This window comes from Cryptomeria japonica, chromosome 8 (assembly GCF_030272615.1).
Source record: "Cryptomeria japonica chromosome 8, Sugi_1.0, whole genome shotgun sequence".
In the NCBI taxonomy this organism is placed as follows: domain Eukaryota; kingdom Viridiplantae; phylum Streptophyta; class Pinopsida; order Cupressales; family Cupressaceae; genus Cryptomeria; species Cryptomeria japonica.
This window is the reverse complement of record NC_081412.1, coordinates 481,402,910-481,423,356: the sequence shown is the minus strand read 5'-3', so window position 1 is coordinate 481,423,356 and position 20,447 is coordinate 481,402,910. Positions and strand designations below refer to the sequence as shown.

Genomic DNA, 20,447 nt, shown 5'->3' with positions numbered 1-20,447 from the left:
AAGAAGCTTATTGATTTGGGTGAGATTAACCCCTATAGATCCCTATAGTGATTGGACCACACAAGGCAACGAGCCTTCCTTGTTTATAAAGAATGAAATTATTGATTTTAGAAGGTAGACTATGCAAGATGTCGCTGCAACAGAAGCAGGAGATATTGGGTTAGGTGACATTGGTGTGGCAGAAAATAAGTCATTGCAATCTAGTAGCAAGTTGGAGCCACAGACACAGCCTTCTAGGCTGAGCAAGGAAACACAATAAAGTGCAAAGATTAGACCCCCTCCCCAATTTTTCACTAGAAAAGGGAATCAGAAATTGTAAAATCCTATAATTTTGTTACTTGCCTAACAAATTATGATGTTGACTTTCAAAGGCAATCATCATAACTTCATAATAGTTATCAGCTAGTTGTTGTAGTTGCATGATGATGTGATTCTGTACGCTACTTTATTCAAATCTAATAGAAAACACTACCCCAACATTTTGCACACTCACTGGATATACTGTGTGACTGAATTTTGCATAAATATTGTGTTTTAAAAGAAATTTAAGTAAATTTTTAGGTTGTTGAAACAGGAATTTGGTCTGCTAAATCTAATTTTTTGAACCATACCAAAATTGGTAACCATTAAAATTTCTGATTATTATCTTTTAAGCATCTTGAACCCATCATGGGTTTGCTGTAAACTTGATTTCTACTAAAACATATTTTAGAAAATGATACCACCAAGATTCTCCACTATACTTGACTCAAACACAGATTTGATAAGTTTAGTCTCTTATTTGGCAATCTGTTTATGTGAATCTAAAGTTTACCGGTGATTTGAAACAAAGTACAGATCATTTAAAAACAGCATCTTATTGGCACTGTTGTTGATATATTCCCTTCTTTATGATTTACTACTAAGAGATCTTCCACAAGCAACTAAATAATAATTTCTCTATACTAAAAGGCAATTAAATAATAATTTGTCTATAATATAAGGCACTTTCCTATTTAAAGTTTTCAACAAATGGGTTATTACTTTGTTTACAACATCCTGTGAGAAGACAGAAATCACACAGTCTTCCCAGATAAAAGTTAATCCAGGCCATAACTAAACCATCAATTGATCCCATGTGATCATAAAGTTCTGCCCTGCTGCTCTGAAAGTGAATTACCTAGCCAAATATAGTGTACAAAAAAAACAGAAAATCATATCAAAAGAAATATTAAGAATAGGATATAATACCTGTTCACGGAATCTAAAGATGTGGCCAGTTGTTCACCAAGGTGACGAAAGCAGTGTAGTCCAACAAGGTCATCACCCTCCTAAAGGACAGCAAAATATTCGAGTTTGCTCAAGTTAAAAGAACAAATTCATGAGAAAAGAAATCACGAGTGTCCTCAAATAAGCCAAAATTACTCAAATTGTAAAATTGAGTTTTCATGATAACCATTGCATATTAAAAAGAAAAAGTAAAAATAAATATAACAAAAATTCTATTTTTAAAATAGGGCTCCTCATTATATCAATACATAATTTTAAGTTTAAAAATTTTGTGGCAATGAATGTATAGACCAAATGAAAATTGCAAAAAAATTCAATGTCTAAATGCATGGCAGTTCACACTTACCAGCAAATGTTGCAAATCATCGATAACATCAAGAGCACCTGCACAATCTGCTGCTGCCACAAGCTTTTGAGATTTCACACATAGAAAACAAGAATTAAAAATCAGTTTCCTCCTAGGCTACTACCATATGTAAAAATACCAAATCCATTCAAATTACAAACTTATATTCAAAAATACCACATTTTGCTTCTTAAGCCAGAAAGCTATAAGAAAGGATACTTTCCCAAATTCAAAAAGTTAGAAGTAATTTTTTAAAATCTAAAATGACAATCCAAACTTTCAAGTTTAGATACAGCAGAGTACGAATACATAACAATCACAACAATAACAATGAATTAATATGCAGCTACATTGATGTAATCAACTAATCTAACCATTTACATGCCAGCTTCTGCTGCATGAAATATTGCCAATTTCTTCCAGATTAACAAAAATTAGAAAAGAGTTTTTATGTGTCCAAATAGGAGTTGTGACTAAATTTGCAGAAAAGAAAAAAAAGTGTATAACCACTCCATTTATGTTAAAGTGTTGTGGCAGAGATAGACCCGTTTTTGGACAAGAAAGAAGACCTCAATAGTGTGAAGCAAACGATGGGGCCATTAGAGAGAGCACTTCAACATGAGGCTAAAGAGATTGCAGACCAAAGCATTCCACGATGCCTCTATGCATAAAGTGTATCCTTCAATGTTGTTCAATCACCATACTAGCAAGATATGTTGAGAAAATTACATGAGACTCCAAAAGGATACACAAACCCAAGTTATGAGGTGTGTAGTACCTTACTAACAAAGGAGGTAAAAAAATATACATTTCATTACTCCCATTAGGAATTAATAGAAACAAACAGATATGTCTATTGTTTCGATGGATGGAAGGATGTGAAAAATCAGTCATTAATCAATGTGACTGCAATGTCCCCTAAGAGGGCAATGTTTTGGAAGTCATGGATTGTGAGGAGCAAGTGAAGGATACACAATTTATTGCTTACATCCTTATACAGTGCATTCAAAAATTTGGTCTTCAAAATGTTCTCTAAGTCATAATATACTATTATAGTAATATTATTATTTATAATGGTCATTTAATTTTAGATAGTAACTTTCTATTTTATGTCAATTTGTCGTTTTAATAACTTTTGTTTAGGTTTTTTTCGTGTTTCTATTCTCATCGTCTTGTATTCTCATTTAAGGAGCCTTCATCTCCTTTGTAAATATCGAATATCAATCTATTATTATTTCACAATATCAAAGCGTAGGTTCTTTTTTGGCAAATTTTTTTATTAAAAAAATTCATGGGTTTTCTGATTTTTTTCCACAAAAAATCACAGAAGGGTTTTGAAAGTCATGGATCGTGAGGAGCAAGTGAAGGATAGACAATTTATTGCTTACATCCTTATACAGTGTATTCAAAAAGTGAGTCTTCAAAATGTTCTTTGAGTCATAATATACTATTAGAGTAATATTATTAATTATTATATATAATGGTCATTTAAGTTTAGTTAGTAACTTTCTATTTTATGTCAGTTTGTCGTTTTAGTAACTTCTATTTAGGTTTCTTTGATGTTTCTATTCTTGTTGTCTTGTTTTCTCCATTTAAGGAGCCTTCGTCTCTTTTGTAAACATCGAATATCAATCTATTATTATTTCATGGTATCAGAGCTTAGGTTCTTTTTGGGCGAATTCTTTTACTTGGGTTTTCTGATTTTTTTCCACCAAAATCATGGAAGGATTTTGCTTATTTTTTCCACAAAAATTAGGGAGTTTTTATTGTTTACTACTCGTGATGGCCGTGAGTAATGTTTTTGAACAGACTGATGGGTTTTCTGATTTTTCTCCACAAAAAAACCATGAAGAATTTTGCATGACTTTCTCTTCAAAAATCGTGGTTTATAAGTTTGTTTTTGGCACGACTTTTTCACACAAAAATTGAGGATTCTTTCTCTACTAGAGGGTTTTCTGATTTTTTCCACAAAAAATTATGAAGGGTGTTGCTATTTTCTGGGTTTTCTAAATATTTTTGTCATAACCCATCTCTTTGGTCAGATTATTCAATAATGATACTAAATTTCTAAAATTTATCTCTTAAATTTATTCTTCAGAACATGGCCATTATCAATGGATTCATCTAATATTAATTAATTGATTAAAATGTTAATTAAATGATTAAGCGATATAATTTTAATTGATTAATTAGTCAATATAACATTAATGATTTTATCTTTCATCTTGTATTTATCCAATATTAATTAATTAAGCAAGGTATTAATAATATTTTATAAGGCTGTGCATTATTACTAGCTAACAAGGCTGTTACTTAAATAACGGGATAATGACTTAAGGCAGCAAAGGTCAAAAGGCACCGTTTGAAAATAAGGAGACACATCCTTCCCACGTAGCCAATCACTCCAGCATCACACATATTAAAAAGATCCAGCAAATTATTATGACCCAGTACGGAGAAGATTATGGAATTCGGGGCACGGAATAGTGTCTAAATTACGATTGAGAATAGAGGTCTGCTTGTCAAGGTTTACAACTGGGTCAAAGGGAACAGTCTGGTACATTGGCTGATTCATGTATATATGTTGTCTAGTTTAAGCAACATAAACAGTAATATACGTCAGAAATATCTGACATGCAATGCTAACTAATATATAAATAGTCTTCTAAATCAGTAAAAATTAATTATGATAATCAGAAAGAATTAAGTTTCACAATTTAAATCAATATAATATAATATTGTTAAATAATATAATGCTGTTAACATCACGTTATCAATATAACATGTTATAATACTAATAATGTAATATAGCATGATGGCAGTGTAATAATGCCTTACTATCACTAATTGTTATTATGACTATTAAGTAAATTATATGATGGAGTCTATAGTACCTTTCAATCTCACCATCCAATTATGGAGGGAGAATATAAGGGAGCAAGAGCACTAGGCTCCAGCAGGTATGCCAAACCCAAGTGTGGGCCATGAGGCCAAGTTGACAAGGTCCTTGGTGCTCTTGGGCTTGTTGGAGAGGGATAGACTCGAGGCACCTTATGTGATTCTCCTTGAGCTTGTAGTGTCCCCACTTTGGAATAGAATTTAATAATAAATAATAATAATATTAAAATAGAAAAGAATAAAAATAAAATTTAATTTAAAATATAAAATAATATAATTAAAATTTAATTAATTTAATGAATGGTCAAAAGACATACAAGGAAAAGTTGTGACTCCCTCAAACATGGGATATAAAAGGGAGAAGAGAACCTCATTTTGAGAAGGGGGATAATTTGGAAATCAGAAGTGCAGATCTGATTATGAAAGGTTGTGTCCCTTCCAAAGGGCAGAAGTAATGAAGACTTGCACCCTTTTAAAGGGTGCTAATGGTGAAAGGGTGTGTCTCTTGCCAAAGGGCATCCATAATGAAGAGGTGTCACCTCTCCCTCACATTGAGAGATATAAAGGAAAGGAGTCAAAAGCATACAGGGACATGATCATCGATCAGATCAGATCAGATCAGAACTATTATTAAGTTATAGGAATTGGCAGCCTCCTAGTAGGGGACATTACAGTGGTATCAGAGAAATGATCCTTCCATCCTGCAGGGTAAAGAATCTAAAGATGAATCAATGAATCATCCTGGTTGAGGAAAAAGAATCTAACAATGTGTATTCACATGTATGCTCTGTGTTTGCAGATATCCATGTTTATGCTTCGTGTTTTCAAGTGTATGCTTCGTGTTTTCAAGGGTATGCTCCGTGTTTGATTCATATCTGATGTGTTTGTTTGCTCCATGAGTGTCTATGATTACTATAGACATATTTATTTAGGAACATTGTATTTGAAGTCATAGATGTGTGTCATGCTTTTAATCATAAGTTCTTAACATTAAGTGATATCTATGATATTGTGCAAACCATTTAGGAAGTGATGTGAGACAAGGATGAGAGAAAAATTGTCTTAAAATTACATAATTATGAAATGTATATGTAATTCATATTATAATTTGTATGAAGAATACCCTATAATGCATATGTTGAGCGAACTGCCATGGTAGTAATATAAGGAAGTACAAAGAGGGAGAATGGTGATGAGGTCCTCCTCTAGGTAGCCCACCTCATGGTAGTTGACCAATGGTCCCATGAGGCCAAGGGGGTGTAAGACGGAGTCCACTGCTCTTGGACTTAGAGGGGAAGGACATTCAGGACACCCTATTGTATCTTTCCGAACTCTATCATAATTGATTATTAACAAGGGGATAAGGATGGAAGTGATGAAGGGGAACAGTGATAGGATACCTCACTAGGTAGCCCACCTCATGGTAGTTTGACTAATGGTCCCATGAGGCCAAGAGGGCTCTGGCTTTCACTCCGCTCTTGGGCCTAGGGTAGAGGGTCTCTTGGACACCTCATCATTCCTCTTACTGCCACTTTCTTATGATTGAGCTCCTATAGGGAGTTGGACCAGACCCTGGTTAAGTTAATTCATGCTTCATTATCTTTCTTTAGAGATTTATATTATTAGTTCGAATGGTTTCTTAACCTATTGTAGGATCTCAATCAGGTACGCATCTTGTTCCATTTGTAGTTTTACATAAAATGGTGATTTAGGGCAAGAACTAGAGTTTTTACAAAAAAAGTAGCAGCATGCTTATTCTATGAGTGTTTGGAAAGCCATTTCATATCAGGAATCATTTTGAACATTCCATGATCATTGCTTGAGGACAAGCAATCTTGAGTGCGGACTGTAATGTCCCCACTTTGGAATAGAATTTAATAATAATAATAATATTAAAATGGGAAAGAATAAAATTAAAATATAAAATAATATAATTAAAATTTAATAAACTTAATGAATGGTCAAAAGACATAGAAGGAAAAGTTGTGACTCCCTCAAACATGGGATATAAAAGGGAGAAGAGAACCTCATTTTGAGAAGGGGGATAATTTGGAAATCAGAAGTGCAGATCTGATTATGAAAGGTTGTGTCCCTTCCAAAGGGCAGAAGTAATGAAGACTTGCACCCTTTCAAAGGGTGCTAATGGTGAAAGGGTGTGTCTCTTGCCAAAGGGCATCCATAATGAAGAGGTGTGACCTCTCCCTCACATTGAGAGATATAAGGAAAGGAGTCAAAAGCATCCAGGGACATGATCATCGATCAGATCAGATCAGAACTATTATTAAGTTATAGGAATTGGCAGCCTCCTAGTATTACAGAGCTCCAAAGGAGGATAGGTGTAGAGAAAGAAAGGTTGTTGAATCCTTCATATACACTTTGCAATATATTAAGAATGACACTTCTATGTTTGATCATGACATGACGAAAAAAGTCTTCTTTGTTGTGCAGGTTCCAAGCCAAGCTTTAATTGACATTAGTGTCCTTCTATTGTTCTCTCTGTGTTCTAAAATTGTGATTTGAGAAGTTGATCTCGGTGTCTCTAGATAAAGGAAGGGATGGCCTTATTACCCAACAACGTGTTGAAATGATTGTGGTAGAAGGATTATGGTAACTTGGTCATATCCAGAGGTTCTGTAGAAAGCAGTCTCAATAGAAGGCTCATGTAGCAAAACGCTCTGACGAGAAGGAGTCAACCTTCTATGCCTTCATGGCCAAATGACCTGCAGATTTTGTCTAATCTTTTGTAGAGTACTTCGTGGAATGACCATTAAGAGAGGGTATTAGAGTAATATTATTATATTTAATGGTCATTTAAGTTTAGTTAGTGACTTTCTATTTTATGTCAATTTGTCATTTTAGTAACTTCTATTTAGGTTTCTTTTGTGTTTCTATTCTCATCCTCTTGTATTCTCTATTTAGGGAGCCTTTGTCTCCTTTGTAAATATCAAATATCAATCTATTATTATTTCATATACAACATAAAGAATTGTACAGCAATTGGCACATCGACTAAGGCACGGTTTTCACATTTATTTTGGACACTCATGTTGTCTGCTCACAAAAGTTAGGCAGAAAAATAAATTGGATAAAATAAGTCTATGTTGAAGCTAAATGTTGAAATATCTAGCTAGTATCGGATTCTACTATGCTAAATTTTAATGTTGCCTTTGGCAATTAAAATTTAAGTAATATGTGAGCGATTAGCTATTGTAATTTTAAATTGGGCCCTAAGTCAATGTTATGTGAAGTGTGGCCCCAATTGTACCTTATTTGTAAATTAAAAGGTGTCGCCAAAAGCAAGGAAATAAAATAAAGATAATATTTATAAGTTGGCCTATAGGCCCAGCCAACTCATGAAAGAGAGATTGAGTCTTGTATATAACAAGACTCAATCTACACATTCAAAAAACAAGCATTCCATTGTCATGCAAAATTATCAAGCAATCAAATTCAGTCATACAAGCGATCTGCCTCATGCAAACTATCATCTTCAGCGAATATGATGCCTTGCTATCACTAGCGAATTGCTCTCATATGGTGCGAATCTGATCATCATTGTTCAGGCAACTTTGTGCTCAATCCAAGCAGCCATTCTCCTAACTTCAGATCCGAATCTGAACCTGATTTGCAGCAGACTTATGCGAACTTGTGATCATGACTTGCTGAGCAATCTGAGCAAACTTTAATGATCTAATTCCTGAAAGAATCTGTGCGACTGAGAGCAGCAATCAAGTGCAGCAATCATACACCATTTTGATGGCGAATCCTTGTGCTCAAGTTCAGTAATTAGGGTCTTCATATCAAAGGTTTGACTGGGCATAATTCTGCCCTAGGTTGAGAGCTATATCAGATAAGTAATCTGATCCATGGTGTCATTGTAATCTGCTCATAATAAAAGTTTTGATCTGGATTCGTTGCTGGGTTTTTTTTCCTCCAAGAGGGAGGTTTTCCCAAGGTATGATTGGTGTTTTGTCTCTTCATGTGTGTTTGCAATTATTCTGTTCTAAGTTTTCCTAAATCTGATCACTAAAATTAACACTAAAGAGATCCAAGTGTTCGTCACAAACCATCACATGTTGGACAATTGTAATGACCTCATGCTACAAAAGCTAGGCAGAAAAATAAATTGGATAAAATAAGTCTATGTTGAGGCTAAAGGGATCCAAGTGTTCATCACAAACCATCACACGTTGCAAGCCATTTTTAGGTCATTCTCGCAAAATGACATTACATTTCACTTTAGTAATGAGTTATTTTTTAATATTTTAAGTATGCCTTCATTGTTTTTAATTTGTTTTTTAATAGATCGTTGAGACTTGATTAATGTTCATCACAAACCAGCCCATCTCACAAGCCATTTTTAGGTCATTCGCTCAATTGGAGCTACTAAAACTTCTAAAAGTAATTGAAACACTACAACTTTTAAACATTAAATTTCACTTTAGTAATTTGTTATTTTTTAAGTATGCTTTCTTCTTTGTACATCCAACACACAATCATATTAAGATGACTTGTGAAGGTGCAAGAACCACATTCTATCATGATCATTAACCAAAGTTGGTCCATATGGAGGCGATTCAATGGCAAAAGGGCAACAAATAAGAAGTGGATGATTCTAGGTAACACTTGGTGGGACCGAATGGAATATCCTCTTTGTTTCACCAATTGCATCATGAGTATGATCCATTTTACTAACATGGCATGTTTGAGATATATATACAATGGAATTGACTCAATAATTGAGAAAATAAATTTCTTCAAAAATAAAAATGAGCAAGTTCCTCAAGAAACTTTCTTCAAAGAGGTGCAAATAATTTGTATAGAGTTGTAATGTTCCCACTTTGAAATAGGATTTAATGGCAAATAATAATAATAATAAAATTAAAATTCACAATAAAAACAAAATTAAAATTAAAATAGAAAAGAATATAATTAAATATAATTAAAATTTAATTAAGTTCATGAATGGTCAAAAGACATGGAATGAAAAGTTTGTGACTCCCTCAAACATGAGATATAAAAGGGAGAAGAGCACCTCATTTGAGAGGGAGTAATTTTGGAATCAGAAGTGCAGATCCGATTCTGAAAGGTTGTGTCCCTTTCAAAGGACAGTGATAATGAAGAGTTGCACTCTTTCAAAAGGTGCTAATGGTGAAAGGGTATGTCTCTTGCCAAAGGGTATGCATGATGAAGAGGTGTGACCTCTCCCTCACATTGAGAGATATAAAGGAAAGGAATCAAAGCATCTAGGTGACAACACCATTGAACAGATCAGATCAGAGCTGTTATTAAGTTACAGGCATAGTCCTATCAGGACAAAGCACCTAGGTGCTACTGTCATAGTCCTATCAGGACAGACTGTAGCTTGTTTATCAATTAGATCACAACCTTATCTCAGACAGACTGTCATGCCCCATTCCTAACCTTCATATTTCCTATGATCAAATATAATATATGCTTGACACTATAGTATTAATAATGTGACTTTATTAATAATCATGATTGAACTAGAAAGTAGAAACATCCAATCAATACTGAAATGAACGTACTTTAAAGTTTAAGGGGAAACCAATTATGGATATCTCCATGATTACCCAGCCACAATGGAAATCACATAATAATCAATGGTGAAAGGAAAATAATGATAAACAATGAAAATGATAAGTAGTCATTAATATTAGTTAAGTCAAAGAGGTATGAATGAAGAGCCATGGGCAGGAGTCGTGTAAAGAGACATCTCCTTTCACTGCATATCTACTCACATCCTATTTAAAGGTGGATACATATTCTGTCAAGAGCATTGAATGGGGGTGGGGTGAAAGGCATCGAACAGTCCTTGAAGAAGAGAGCATAAAAGGAAAGATCAAATCTGCAATTATCATTAAGAGACGGTGATACTTTGGTATGAGGTTTCTGTGCATAAATTTGATAATACTTTCTGTATACTACTATTAATAGCAGATCGCTGTTATGATTATTCAATATAGTATACTGCATGTTATCTGCAATCTTGATGTTGGTCGTCATGATGGCAAATATGATACTGATTACTCATTCAAAAAAAAATGATACTCATTACTAATTGTCTTATTTTAATACGAGCCAATGAATAATGAATATCTCTTTTGACATTCAAGCTTTCACAAATTGATATCAAATTAGTATATTGTCTTTCAAATTTGTAGGCATATGCATGATATGTGGTATTCTGAATTTAATCACTGCTTTTAGGCTGCAAATATGTATATATTTATACTTCTTATTATATTTTTGTACAGCAAACCCAAAACATACCCAGCCCAAAAAACAATCTATCATACCCATGTACCTGTACCAATTTCAGCAACTTGGCAGTCTTATATCAGTAGTATGAGTCTCGTTTAATCTTTAACTCATGCTGTTTACATTAGGGAAGTAATGGCATATTCCCAATTCTTATAGTTTGTGAGGGTGATTTTGCAATCTTGATGTCCTCTATTAGTTTGATGTGTAATGGTAACAGTGCTGTATTGTAGTATTGTAATAGTGTTCCCCCAAATAAAGTCATTTTATCCAAGCTATTTGATGCCCAGCTACATAACTTTGCAAATAGCCTTCAATCCATTTGTTGACTATTTTCGTTTGACCATCAATTTGTGGATGATATTTGGTTCTTGGCGATAATTTGATTCCTATTACATGAAAGAGTTCTTGCCAAAACAACTTGAGGAACCAACTCTCTCTATCATTTACAATGTTTTTTGGTATCTCCTGTAATTCGAAAGCCTCTTTAAAAAACAATTTGCCCACTTGAGGTGCCTTAAACTCAATAGATATGACAAAAATTACCATATTTAGTAAGTCTATCACCAAAACATATATACAATCTTTACCTTGTGACTTAGGTGCCCTGTAATTAAATCCATCGATATACTTTCCCATTTATAGTTTGGAATTCGCAATGGTTGTAATAACCCTACAAGAAAAGCATGTTCTATTTTATTCTGTTGACAAATAAAGCATTCCCTTACATACATGAGAATGTCTTCTTTGAGACCCATGAAAATCTCCAGTGGATTGCTTTCTTCACGACACGTGAGCAATTTTTAGAGACTTAATCATATCATTGGATTTGGATTCCTACATCTTCTAATTTATGGGAGTGGATACTCTATCTCTAGTGGATTGCTTTCTTCCGAAGGGGAGAAATGTTGTTTGCAAACTGTGGATCATATTCTATCTTCAGGCATTCATTATTGGCACATGAGCTACTTCTTCATTGGGGAGATTCTTCGTCATTTTCTCTCTATTATTGGGGGATATTCATTATACATATGTGACCGAATCTATACTTGGGGGGGCACTTGGAGTCCTTCATCCTAGTCATACATAGTACCTTTTTCTTTTCCATTGCATCTCTCATTTTTGGAGAGGGATTTTTCCCCATGTGGTTTTTCTCGTTTTTTTCGTTTAGAGAGACCTCATTGGTGTGAGTTGCATTGGTTTGTACATGAGTACCTAATCAAGCCTTTGTTGTCGAGACTCATTCATATATGCATTTTGCATTCATATTAGCTCTTTAGGGTGTTGGAGTAATTTTAGGACAATTATCTAATTACTTATTAATTAGGTCCTTTAATTACTTTTACACTTAGGCTAAACTAAGGTGCTTTTTATTATCTAGAGTTTACTTTTCCAACATTAGTTCTAGATGTAGTTGAGCTTAATTTAGCTCCTACTTTGCATTGCTTTAGTTCCCCTAAGTTTAGCATTAGGGTTTGCACCTAGGGTTTCATTCATCCTTTGTAAGGATTCATTTACTCATTGTAATTGTACCTCCAATATTGTATCTCCAATCATCATTTGTGCAATAATATAGACTTCTCTAATTGTTATAGAGCATACAATCTTCGCTTGATCTCTTTTGTGTGATAGGTGTTTTGCTTGCAAAATGATTCTTGGCTCCTTAGGTTGATCATCAACTTCTCCATTTAACACCTTGAAATCTATGCACGTTTGGATAGTTCTATCTTTCTTTTTCACTAATACAACTAATGATGCAAAAGGGCTAGAACATTGCCTAATATGCCTTATCTTCAAAATTTCCTTAATTGTTTTCAGTTTCCTCCTTTAATCTTCTTGGATGCCTATAAGGAGTGATTATTATTAGCTTTGTTCTGATTTCTAGTTCTATCATGTGTTGAAACCCTTTATTAGGAGACAATCCCAAAGGAATGCCTATGAAAACCATGATATGCTTCTCCAAGAATGTTTATATGTTCACATTAAAAGCTTTCATACTTGTAGTGGCTATCGAAGATACTGAGCATTGTGCCCCACTCTTTTTGCTGATATAACCCTAAGAGTTCCACTAGTAATTCCTTGTAACACTACGTCTTTATCTTCTGAATTGAACCTTAGATATAACTCTAAGAGATCCACTAGTAATTCCTTGTAACACTACATCTTTATCTTCTGATTTGAAACTTAGATCCATACTCTGATAATTTTTTGTAAGTTCTCCCAAAAAGTGTAACCATTGCACTCCTAAAACCACGTCAGTTTTTCCTGTGGCCACCACATAGAAATAATCTTGCATCTTGTGCCAGGCAATCTCTAATTGTGGAATTTTCTTAATGCATTGAATACATTAGCCACTAAAACATTGAATCCATTAAAATCTTCTATTTGCAATCCTCTTCTAGCAAGCAACCCTTCATCAGTGAAGTTATGTGTTGCTCTATTGTCAAATAGAGCTATAACTTTGTACCCTTCCAAAACACAACTTACTTGAAAAGGATGTTATTTACAAGCACCTAACAAGTATGCAAGTGCACCCCTTAACTTTTCACCTTCTTTTATTTATGATTTAGGTTTGCATTTATCTACTTCAAGCTCCAATTCTTAGTGCTTATCAAACATAATTTGTTTTGGCTGAGCTCATTTTTGGTTACTTCATCCAAATTTCTTTTTGGTGGTAATGCCTTTTGTTGAAAAAAACCTTTTTGAAAAGGTTTCATATTTGGTCCTATAGGAGGGGTTTTCTAAAAGAACTTGTTTTTGGCCATTGATGTTTCTAAATTCAAAGTTGCTTTAATAGCCTCTTGAAGAGTCAGTGGATCAAATGCGTTAATCAAACCCCTAAGACGTTCATGTAACCCTTCAATAAAAAGGGTGATTGATCTTCTTTCTGTAACATCAGGCATGACAAATAAAATCTGGATTTCTTCTACATATTTCTCAAATAATCCTCCTTGTTTTAACTGGGCCAACTTTCTAAAATGGACTTCAAGATCCTTTCTATCAAACCTATTGACCAACCTTTTGCAGAATTCATCATATGTGTCTATTAGACCATGACCTGGGGCAGCCAACCCATGATACCACCATTCATGAGTTGATCCCTCCAGGTGTAAGGTGGCAAATTTGATGGCATCATCCTCAGCCATAGGTTTCAATGATAGGTATGTATCTAACTTCTTTACTCATGCACAAGTAGTACACTTATTATAACCATCAAATGTAGACAATGTTAATTTACCCAAAGCTTGTTGATGATCATTTTATCTTGGTTGGGGTCTAGGTTCAATTCTTGACCCATTTCTGCCTTTCTTCCTATTCATGTAGTTTGTGAGAGACATTGCTTCTCAAATCTCTGCCAAGAGTTTTCTATATTATTCATAACAGGTGGCGATGCTATCTTTCCTTGAATTTTGTGCTTCTCCAATAGAAACTTCTCTCATTTAAATGGAAGTACGATGAAGAGGTCTATCAACAGTCCCACACTTGGTTCCTTGTATGTGACTTTTCTGTCTATTATTGTTATAAGAACTTGAATCATTATTTTGATTGTTGGAATTATTCTGTATTTTTTAAGTGTAATATTTGCCCCATCATGTCTAACTTAAGGTCAAATTTTCTATCAATCTTATTTGCATAATGGCAATTGTCATTCTCTCTGTCCATGTTTGCTTCTTCTGCTTTAAATTCCAATGGAATTTCTATCACTTTGTCCATAGAAAATAGTTTTCCTACGTTCTCTTTGATAATATCTGCTGGCTGTCACTAAATTGCATAAGAAGGAAATCTCACAAGCTAGCAAGCTCCAAATCTAATACCATTTGTAATGTCCCCTTTAAATTTGCCTTATTTTCCTTAAAAAGAAAAATGTGACTCACAATTATAGCAGCACAATTGATTATAAATATGGTATCAACTTCAGAAATTGCAGGTTTAGCAGTTTATTTTAATTTGAATATAATATTTAGAATATATTTCAGAAAAGATAGGACTTATCCTTTGTATCTGCTGTTAACTATCTCAAATCTGCAGTGATCTATCTTCACTAAAATGCCCTTGAATTGTCATTATATCTGTCTGAATCAGGGATTTTGGTCTACTAACTCAGCAATGGAAACCAGTATGATTCGTGCTCTAATTTCAGACCTTAAAGGGTTTCATCCTTGGGTTGCTGAACTACAAGTCTACCCTCCACAAGGAATAATAATTAGATATAAATAGTATTATCAGTCAATGTCTTCTTCCCCTCGCTTGATCACTAATATTTATGATCTTCCACCAACAGTCACACATATCCTAATGGCCTCTGGAAATAAAGTGATAATTATAATTTCGTCACATTAATTAGTCCAAGCGCTGTCTTTTACTTTGGCAATTTCTTTCTGTTCTGTGTCTCTTCTTTTTTATCTTGTTTGTTATTGCTGATGTGATTTCATGATTTCATCTTATTTAGCAGCTCTAATCCCTTTGGTGGATATTAGAAATCAGTGGTGGTTTAAAAAGTAAATCCTCCTTGTCCTGTGGCGGCTGCTCTCAGTTGCGTCTCTTTTCCAATCCTTTTTTAATAAAATAATATTTCTGAATTTACTGACGCATACTCAAATAATTGGAGGGTATCATTTTAGTTTAATTTTGAGGAGTGGGCATTACATCCCAAGCTAGCCAGGCAAAGAGAAACAGTCAATATAAAGTTAGGGCCCTCGACCACCCACCTTCTCCTAGCAAATACGAAGTACAAGGTTGGCATTAAAAAATGAGCAGAGTGGAAGAGGTGGGGAGGTGGGGAGGCTATCATATTAGGAGATTGAGAGAGAGGGAGATAGAGAGATGAAATGGCTGCACTATGGATGGAGACATGGCATATTTATAGACCTAGGTTATTATGGGGCACATGGCTAAAACGTCCCATCCAATAGCAGGAACTAAAGGGGATGGATGCCTCGATGGATTGCTGTGGGTCTCCAACTATCTATAAAGCAGCCTGCCCCAAAACTCCCCCACGCCACCTCTTCTATAGTTCCTATTGAACCCTATGCACCCTACTAGGAACAGGAAAGGAGAAACAAAATGTCAACTGCAAGCCTTTGTTCCATGGCACCTGAAATAACTGCTAAGGGAGGGTGGACTATCAAAGCGTGGGTTCTATTCTGACCAGTTAGATTGTTTGAAGGCTCCACCAGGAACAGGAACCAGGAAACAAAATAAAAATGAGCTCAAACTGAGAAATGGAGGTTTCATGGTGTCACGAAAAGTATTTTGGAGTTTTTACAAATCTTTTAAGTTTCTATAGTTAGACATCCAAGTGAAAATAAACAACAAACAATGCTCATACAGGGCAACCTTAATTGACTCTCAATTTTGACCGAAGACATCCATCGGTTGGAATATAAAGATATAAAATGTGCAGCAGCATATATGCATTTGAAGAGTAGCCTATGTGAAAGGAGAGCTCAGGATGGCAGATCAAAGGGTGCTGCAACCGAGACGTGGGGCAACATATCAATTAGTTGAATTATCGAAGACAGTATTAAAAGAGTAAGAAGATAACGGACTTAATTGATCGTTTATTTCTTTACTTTTTTATGCCTGTCATGGACGGCCACTTATCACAAGCCAGAAACAGTAGAACGCGGTTTTGGACCTAATAACTGCAGTGGAATGCGGTTTTGGACCTAATAACTGCTGGTTGTTAACAGAAACAAAATAATCAACCAAGCATATGAAATCATAAATATAGAAGGGGGTAAATACCAGTTTAAGTGCAGAAAGTGCTTGATTAACATATGAAATAAGCTTCAATTTCTGATGGAGAGAAAGCAAATCCGTGCGACTCCGATTCAATTCCTGGATCTGCCTAGCAGGCTCCAGCAGATCTGCATCTAGCAGTCTCACCGTGGCTTTCAATTCGTGAAGCTGAGAGCAAGCCTCCACTATCTTCCCATTCAAATCCTCGAGCTGGCCTTGAGCTTCAAAGAACGAATCCGACCGGATGGAGATCTCTTTCACCAAATGCACTTCCACAGTGTCCAAATAATGAGATAATTTCTCCTGCAGCATAACATTTTGTGGAATGGAGGAGAACGGACAAACTGCCTGGAATGTACCCCCTTCCTCCAATGCAAAATCTTCCTTGAAATACAGAGAAGGAATTTCCCTTAAGCAGGCAACCAACGCATCACCCTGGCCCCGAATTTCCCCATTGGCGGGAGAAGAAGCCGAAGCATTCCGATCGCTCTGTTCACGGCTCGAATGCTCTCTCACGTCTTCGAAACGGCCATAGCACTCAGAAATGGAGTCCAAGTAGGCCTGAAAATCGGACTTATTTATTTCTGGAAAAACTTTGGAGACTGCAATCGGGGCTGACTCGAGGGAATTGAGCGAGGCGGAGGGCCACCAGGTACTCCACGTGGCATCTGAACTATAAACCCCAGACTTCCCGAGGTGAGGATTGTTCAGAATGGAGGCCAGGCTTTGCCCGCCATTGTACAAAGCGGAGTCAATGTCGAACCCCGATCGAATCGAAGAGCTGCTCTGAGACGACAATGAAGGAGACCTTGAATTCGGGCCAGTTGAAAATTTTCGGTTTACTTCTATACTCCTTTTCATGGACTTACTATTTTCATTGTTATTTGCGTCCGCCCCCCCAACCAGAGGCATGGCATCCATTCTTCCAGCTTAATTATAATTCGTTTCTCCTGAGAATCGAACCCCATGCATTCTGGAAACTATGGCTGCGAAATTTGAACCGAAAATGAACCCTGAGATCCCGGATTTTCAAAAGAAAAAGGCACAATTCAAACCAGATCTAAAAATTAATCACCAACATATAATTATAATAAAAGTAGTTTATCGCGAATCACAAAATAAACAATAAACGTATTTTATCAGGGTTGAAGATTGAATACTTACTGTTATTGCTGTGTTTCTTTTTTTCTGACTGCTGGATATTTGAAAATCTAAGAGGTCGCCATTTTTCGGTTTATTTGGTTTTAACAGCTAGTGATGAATCTATGACAGTAGCTGTATATTATTATTTGTTCCCTTTTATTCGTGAGGTGGATGGATTGATGAAGAGAAAGCGGTGGACCGTGTTTATATAGGAGATCATTCCCAATACTGAACAGCACTTGGGAATGACATTTGTAAGCACTTTTTTTCCTTCGGATTGGAAATTTTCTTTTTGACAGTAACGAAGAGACTAAAGGAAAAGCTGAAGTGCCCCAATCAGGGTTTTAAGTTTTAAGCAGATGTTTTTTAAGGTTAATTGGGCAGTTCATATGTCTAGGGGATGTGTCAAAATGTTAAAAATATTAAATATGTTATTTTCTTATTTGAATTAAGTTTATAGTTATTATAGTGTGGAAGAGTAAAGTGCATTTTTTTTTTCAATTTTCTTGGTTAATTATAAACATATCATAAGAGTGGTTTGGACCAATTCTTTTTATAGTTATTTTTGTATCCTCGATTATGTGGTGAGTAAGGATATGTACATTGGAGAGGATTACACTTGTCACTTGGTCCTCTCAAATCAAATCAATTTTTTATTTTTTTTAATGATTGTTAATTATCAGTTTGTGCGCCAAATACTTTGAATTATGTACTTAAGGTCTTATATTTAAAGACTACAACTATATCATTAACCCTAGATCATAATCAATTAGATATTAGATATTTTCATCACATTTTGTATGAGCTTTTACATCACAAATACAACACCTTGATTCATCATCTCGGCATCTACATCTTTGTTTGGCATGTATTCAAACTTGTACATCAACATAGGGGCTTGATTGTTATCAAGCAAGTTTGCTAGATTTATGTGTCCATACCAAGCTATTAAAGGTGATTTTCAACTACACCAAGTTTCAAGCACAATTATAAGCATAAATAAATAGGGTTTACAAATTCATAAGAGCATAAGAAATTTTCCACACTGCCAAACCTAATGCACCCCAAGATGACCACACCTCCTATGTTGTCTCGTCCAATAAATCATCCTAAGAAGACAACACCTCATACACTGCTTCATCCAATAGCAATTCCTTAAGTAGGTTTATTGTAGCTAAAGAATTAGTGTTCCAACAAGAAGACTATAATTCTAACTAGCAAGTACATAAAGTAACATAATAGCAATAAGATTTGTTAGTCTATGTATCTCTTTCATCATAATCATCATAAGTTGCATACATAAGCAAGTCATATGCATAAGATTTGTTAATCTATGCATATTTTTCATCATGATCATTGTAATTTGCATACATAAGGAGGTCATACACATAAGATTTGTTAGCCTATACATCTTTTTCATCATGGTCATCATAATTTGCATACATAAGTAGGTCATACGTATAAGTTTTGTGCATTAACAAAAGATTTACACATTGACAAGAATTACGCATGAATTACACATTGACAAAAGAATTATATAGTCATACAAAATTTCAAGTGGAATCACAGATACAAAATTTATCACAAAATTTCATTTATGCATTTATAATCAATTGGTGGTGATGAGCCAAAATAATGGCTTCGTTTTGTCAAATTTTGTCATAGAACTCTTGCTTTGGTCATATGTTTGGGTAATGTATGGGTCATAGGACTTTCTTGGTTGATGTCTTTTTAGTATTTTTGGACTTGATTTATCCTAGACCTAAGGTTGTTATCTAATGATCTTTATACAGTCAATCTATGCAAATTATCTAAATTAATCTTAAAATTTGGTTTAATTTATGTTATGTTAACATCAATGGATACACATGCTTTTGTGCACATTAACGCCATGATGCAGGGTCACCCAAGATGAAAGGATGACTAAGCTTGTGGTTAAAAGACACATCAACATGTCGTTGGATGCAAACCCAGTTAAAGTGGGGCAGCATTGAAGAAGGTCATAAGCAATTGGTTGCTTCCTCAGTAGAGGGATTTGTGGAGCATTCATGATTGTTCCTGATGGAACATAAATCTAGGAAGGAGGTTGCTCTAGATTTTCTCAGCAGTAGGACAATTGTTGTTGTTTTGCATTCATGCGTTGACTTCTTCTTTTAATGTAATAAGTCCTACTCACCTATTCCTTTGGGACGTGGGTTGATCATTTAGGACTTTGTTATAAGTTTTCTTATAAATAAAGGTCTCTATCTCCTCACAGGGGTAGACATAACAACCATAGCATTACTAGTATTCAGTTTTTAGACTTATGTATGTGCAATCAATTTGAAATAAAGAAGATGATGGTATTTTGAGCTTATCAGTTGTTATCTAAGTCCTGGATATATTCACTCAAGGGGGCCCACTTGGTGAGTAGTCCTTGTGTGTTTTTCAGTTAATTTATGTTTTGTTAGAGTTGTTGTTTTGGTATTCGACCGTTCTTGTAGCCACTGGAAATAGTTCTTGTATCTGTTCCTGCAACCAAAGCAAGCAGAGTAGTTCTTGTCCATCGACCAAAACATTGTCATTAGTAGAATTTTCTTAAGTTATTTTCAATTGTGAGTTTTAATAAAGTGTTAAGTCATCATGTTTCTACATATTTGTTTCAGAGAACTTCCTTTTCCAACAGTAAGATAGAATGGTTACAATTTGAGCTTAGTGCACATACAGTGCCGACCCATTTCAAGTTTACGTCCTTGGTTGATAAAGTAAATGAACCTTTGCTATAGGA

General features: G+C 34.9%; 1 protein-coding gene across 2 annotated transcripts in view; it reads right to left on the bottom strand.

Moving 5' to 3' along the window:
- The window catches only part of LOC131077299 (vacuolar protein sorting-associated protein 54, chloroplastic), a 158,783-nt gene extending 140,789 nt beyond the window's left edge, over positions 1-17,994 (bottom strand). The window contains exons 1-4 of one of the 2 annotated variants that reach the window (XM_058014762.2): positions 17,702-17,994; positions 16,544-17,550; positions 1,616-1,678; positions 1,231-1,310 (exon numbers count right to left, since the gene is read on the bottom strand). In XM_058014762.2, the coding sequence (XP_057870745.1) occupies positions 1,231-1,310; positions 1,616-1,678; positions 16,544-17,458 (1,058 nt within the window). In that variant the 5' untranslated portion in view covers positions 17,459-17,550; positions 17,702-17,994. The remainder of the gene's footprint in view (positions 1-1,230; positions 1,311-1,615; positions 1,679-16,543; positions 17,551-17,701) is intronic. The other variant, XM_058014763.2, reaches the window with a different exon arrangement.
- Positions 17,995-20,447: the final 2,453 nt, after the last annotated feature.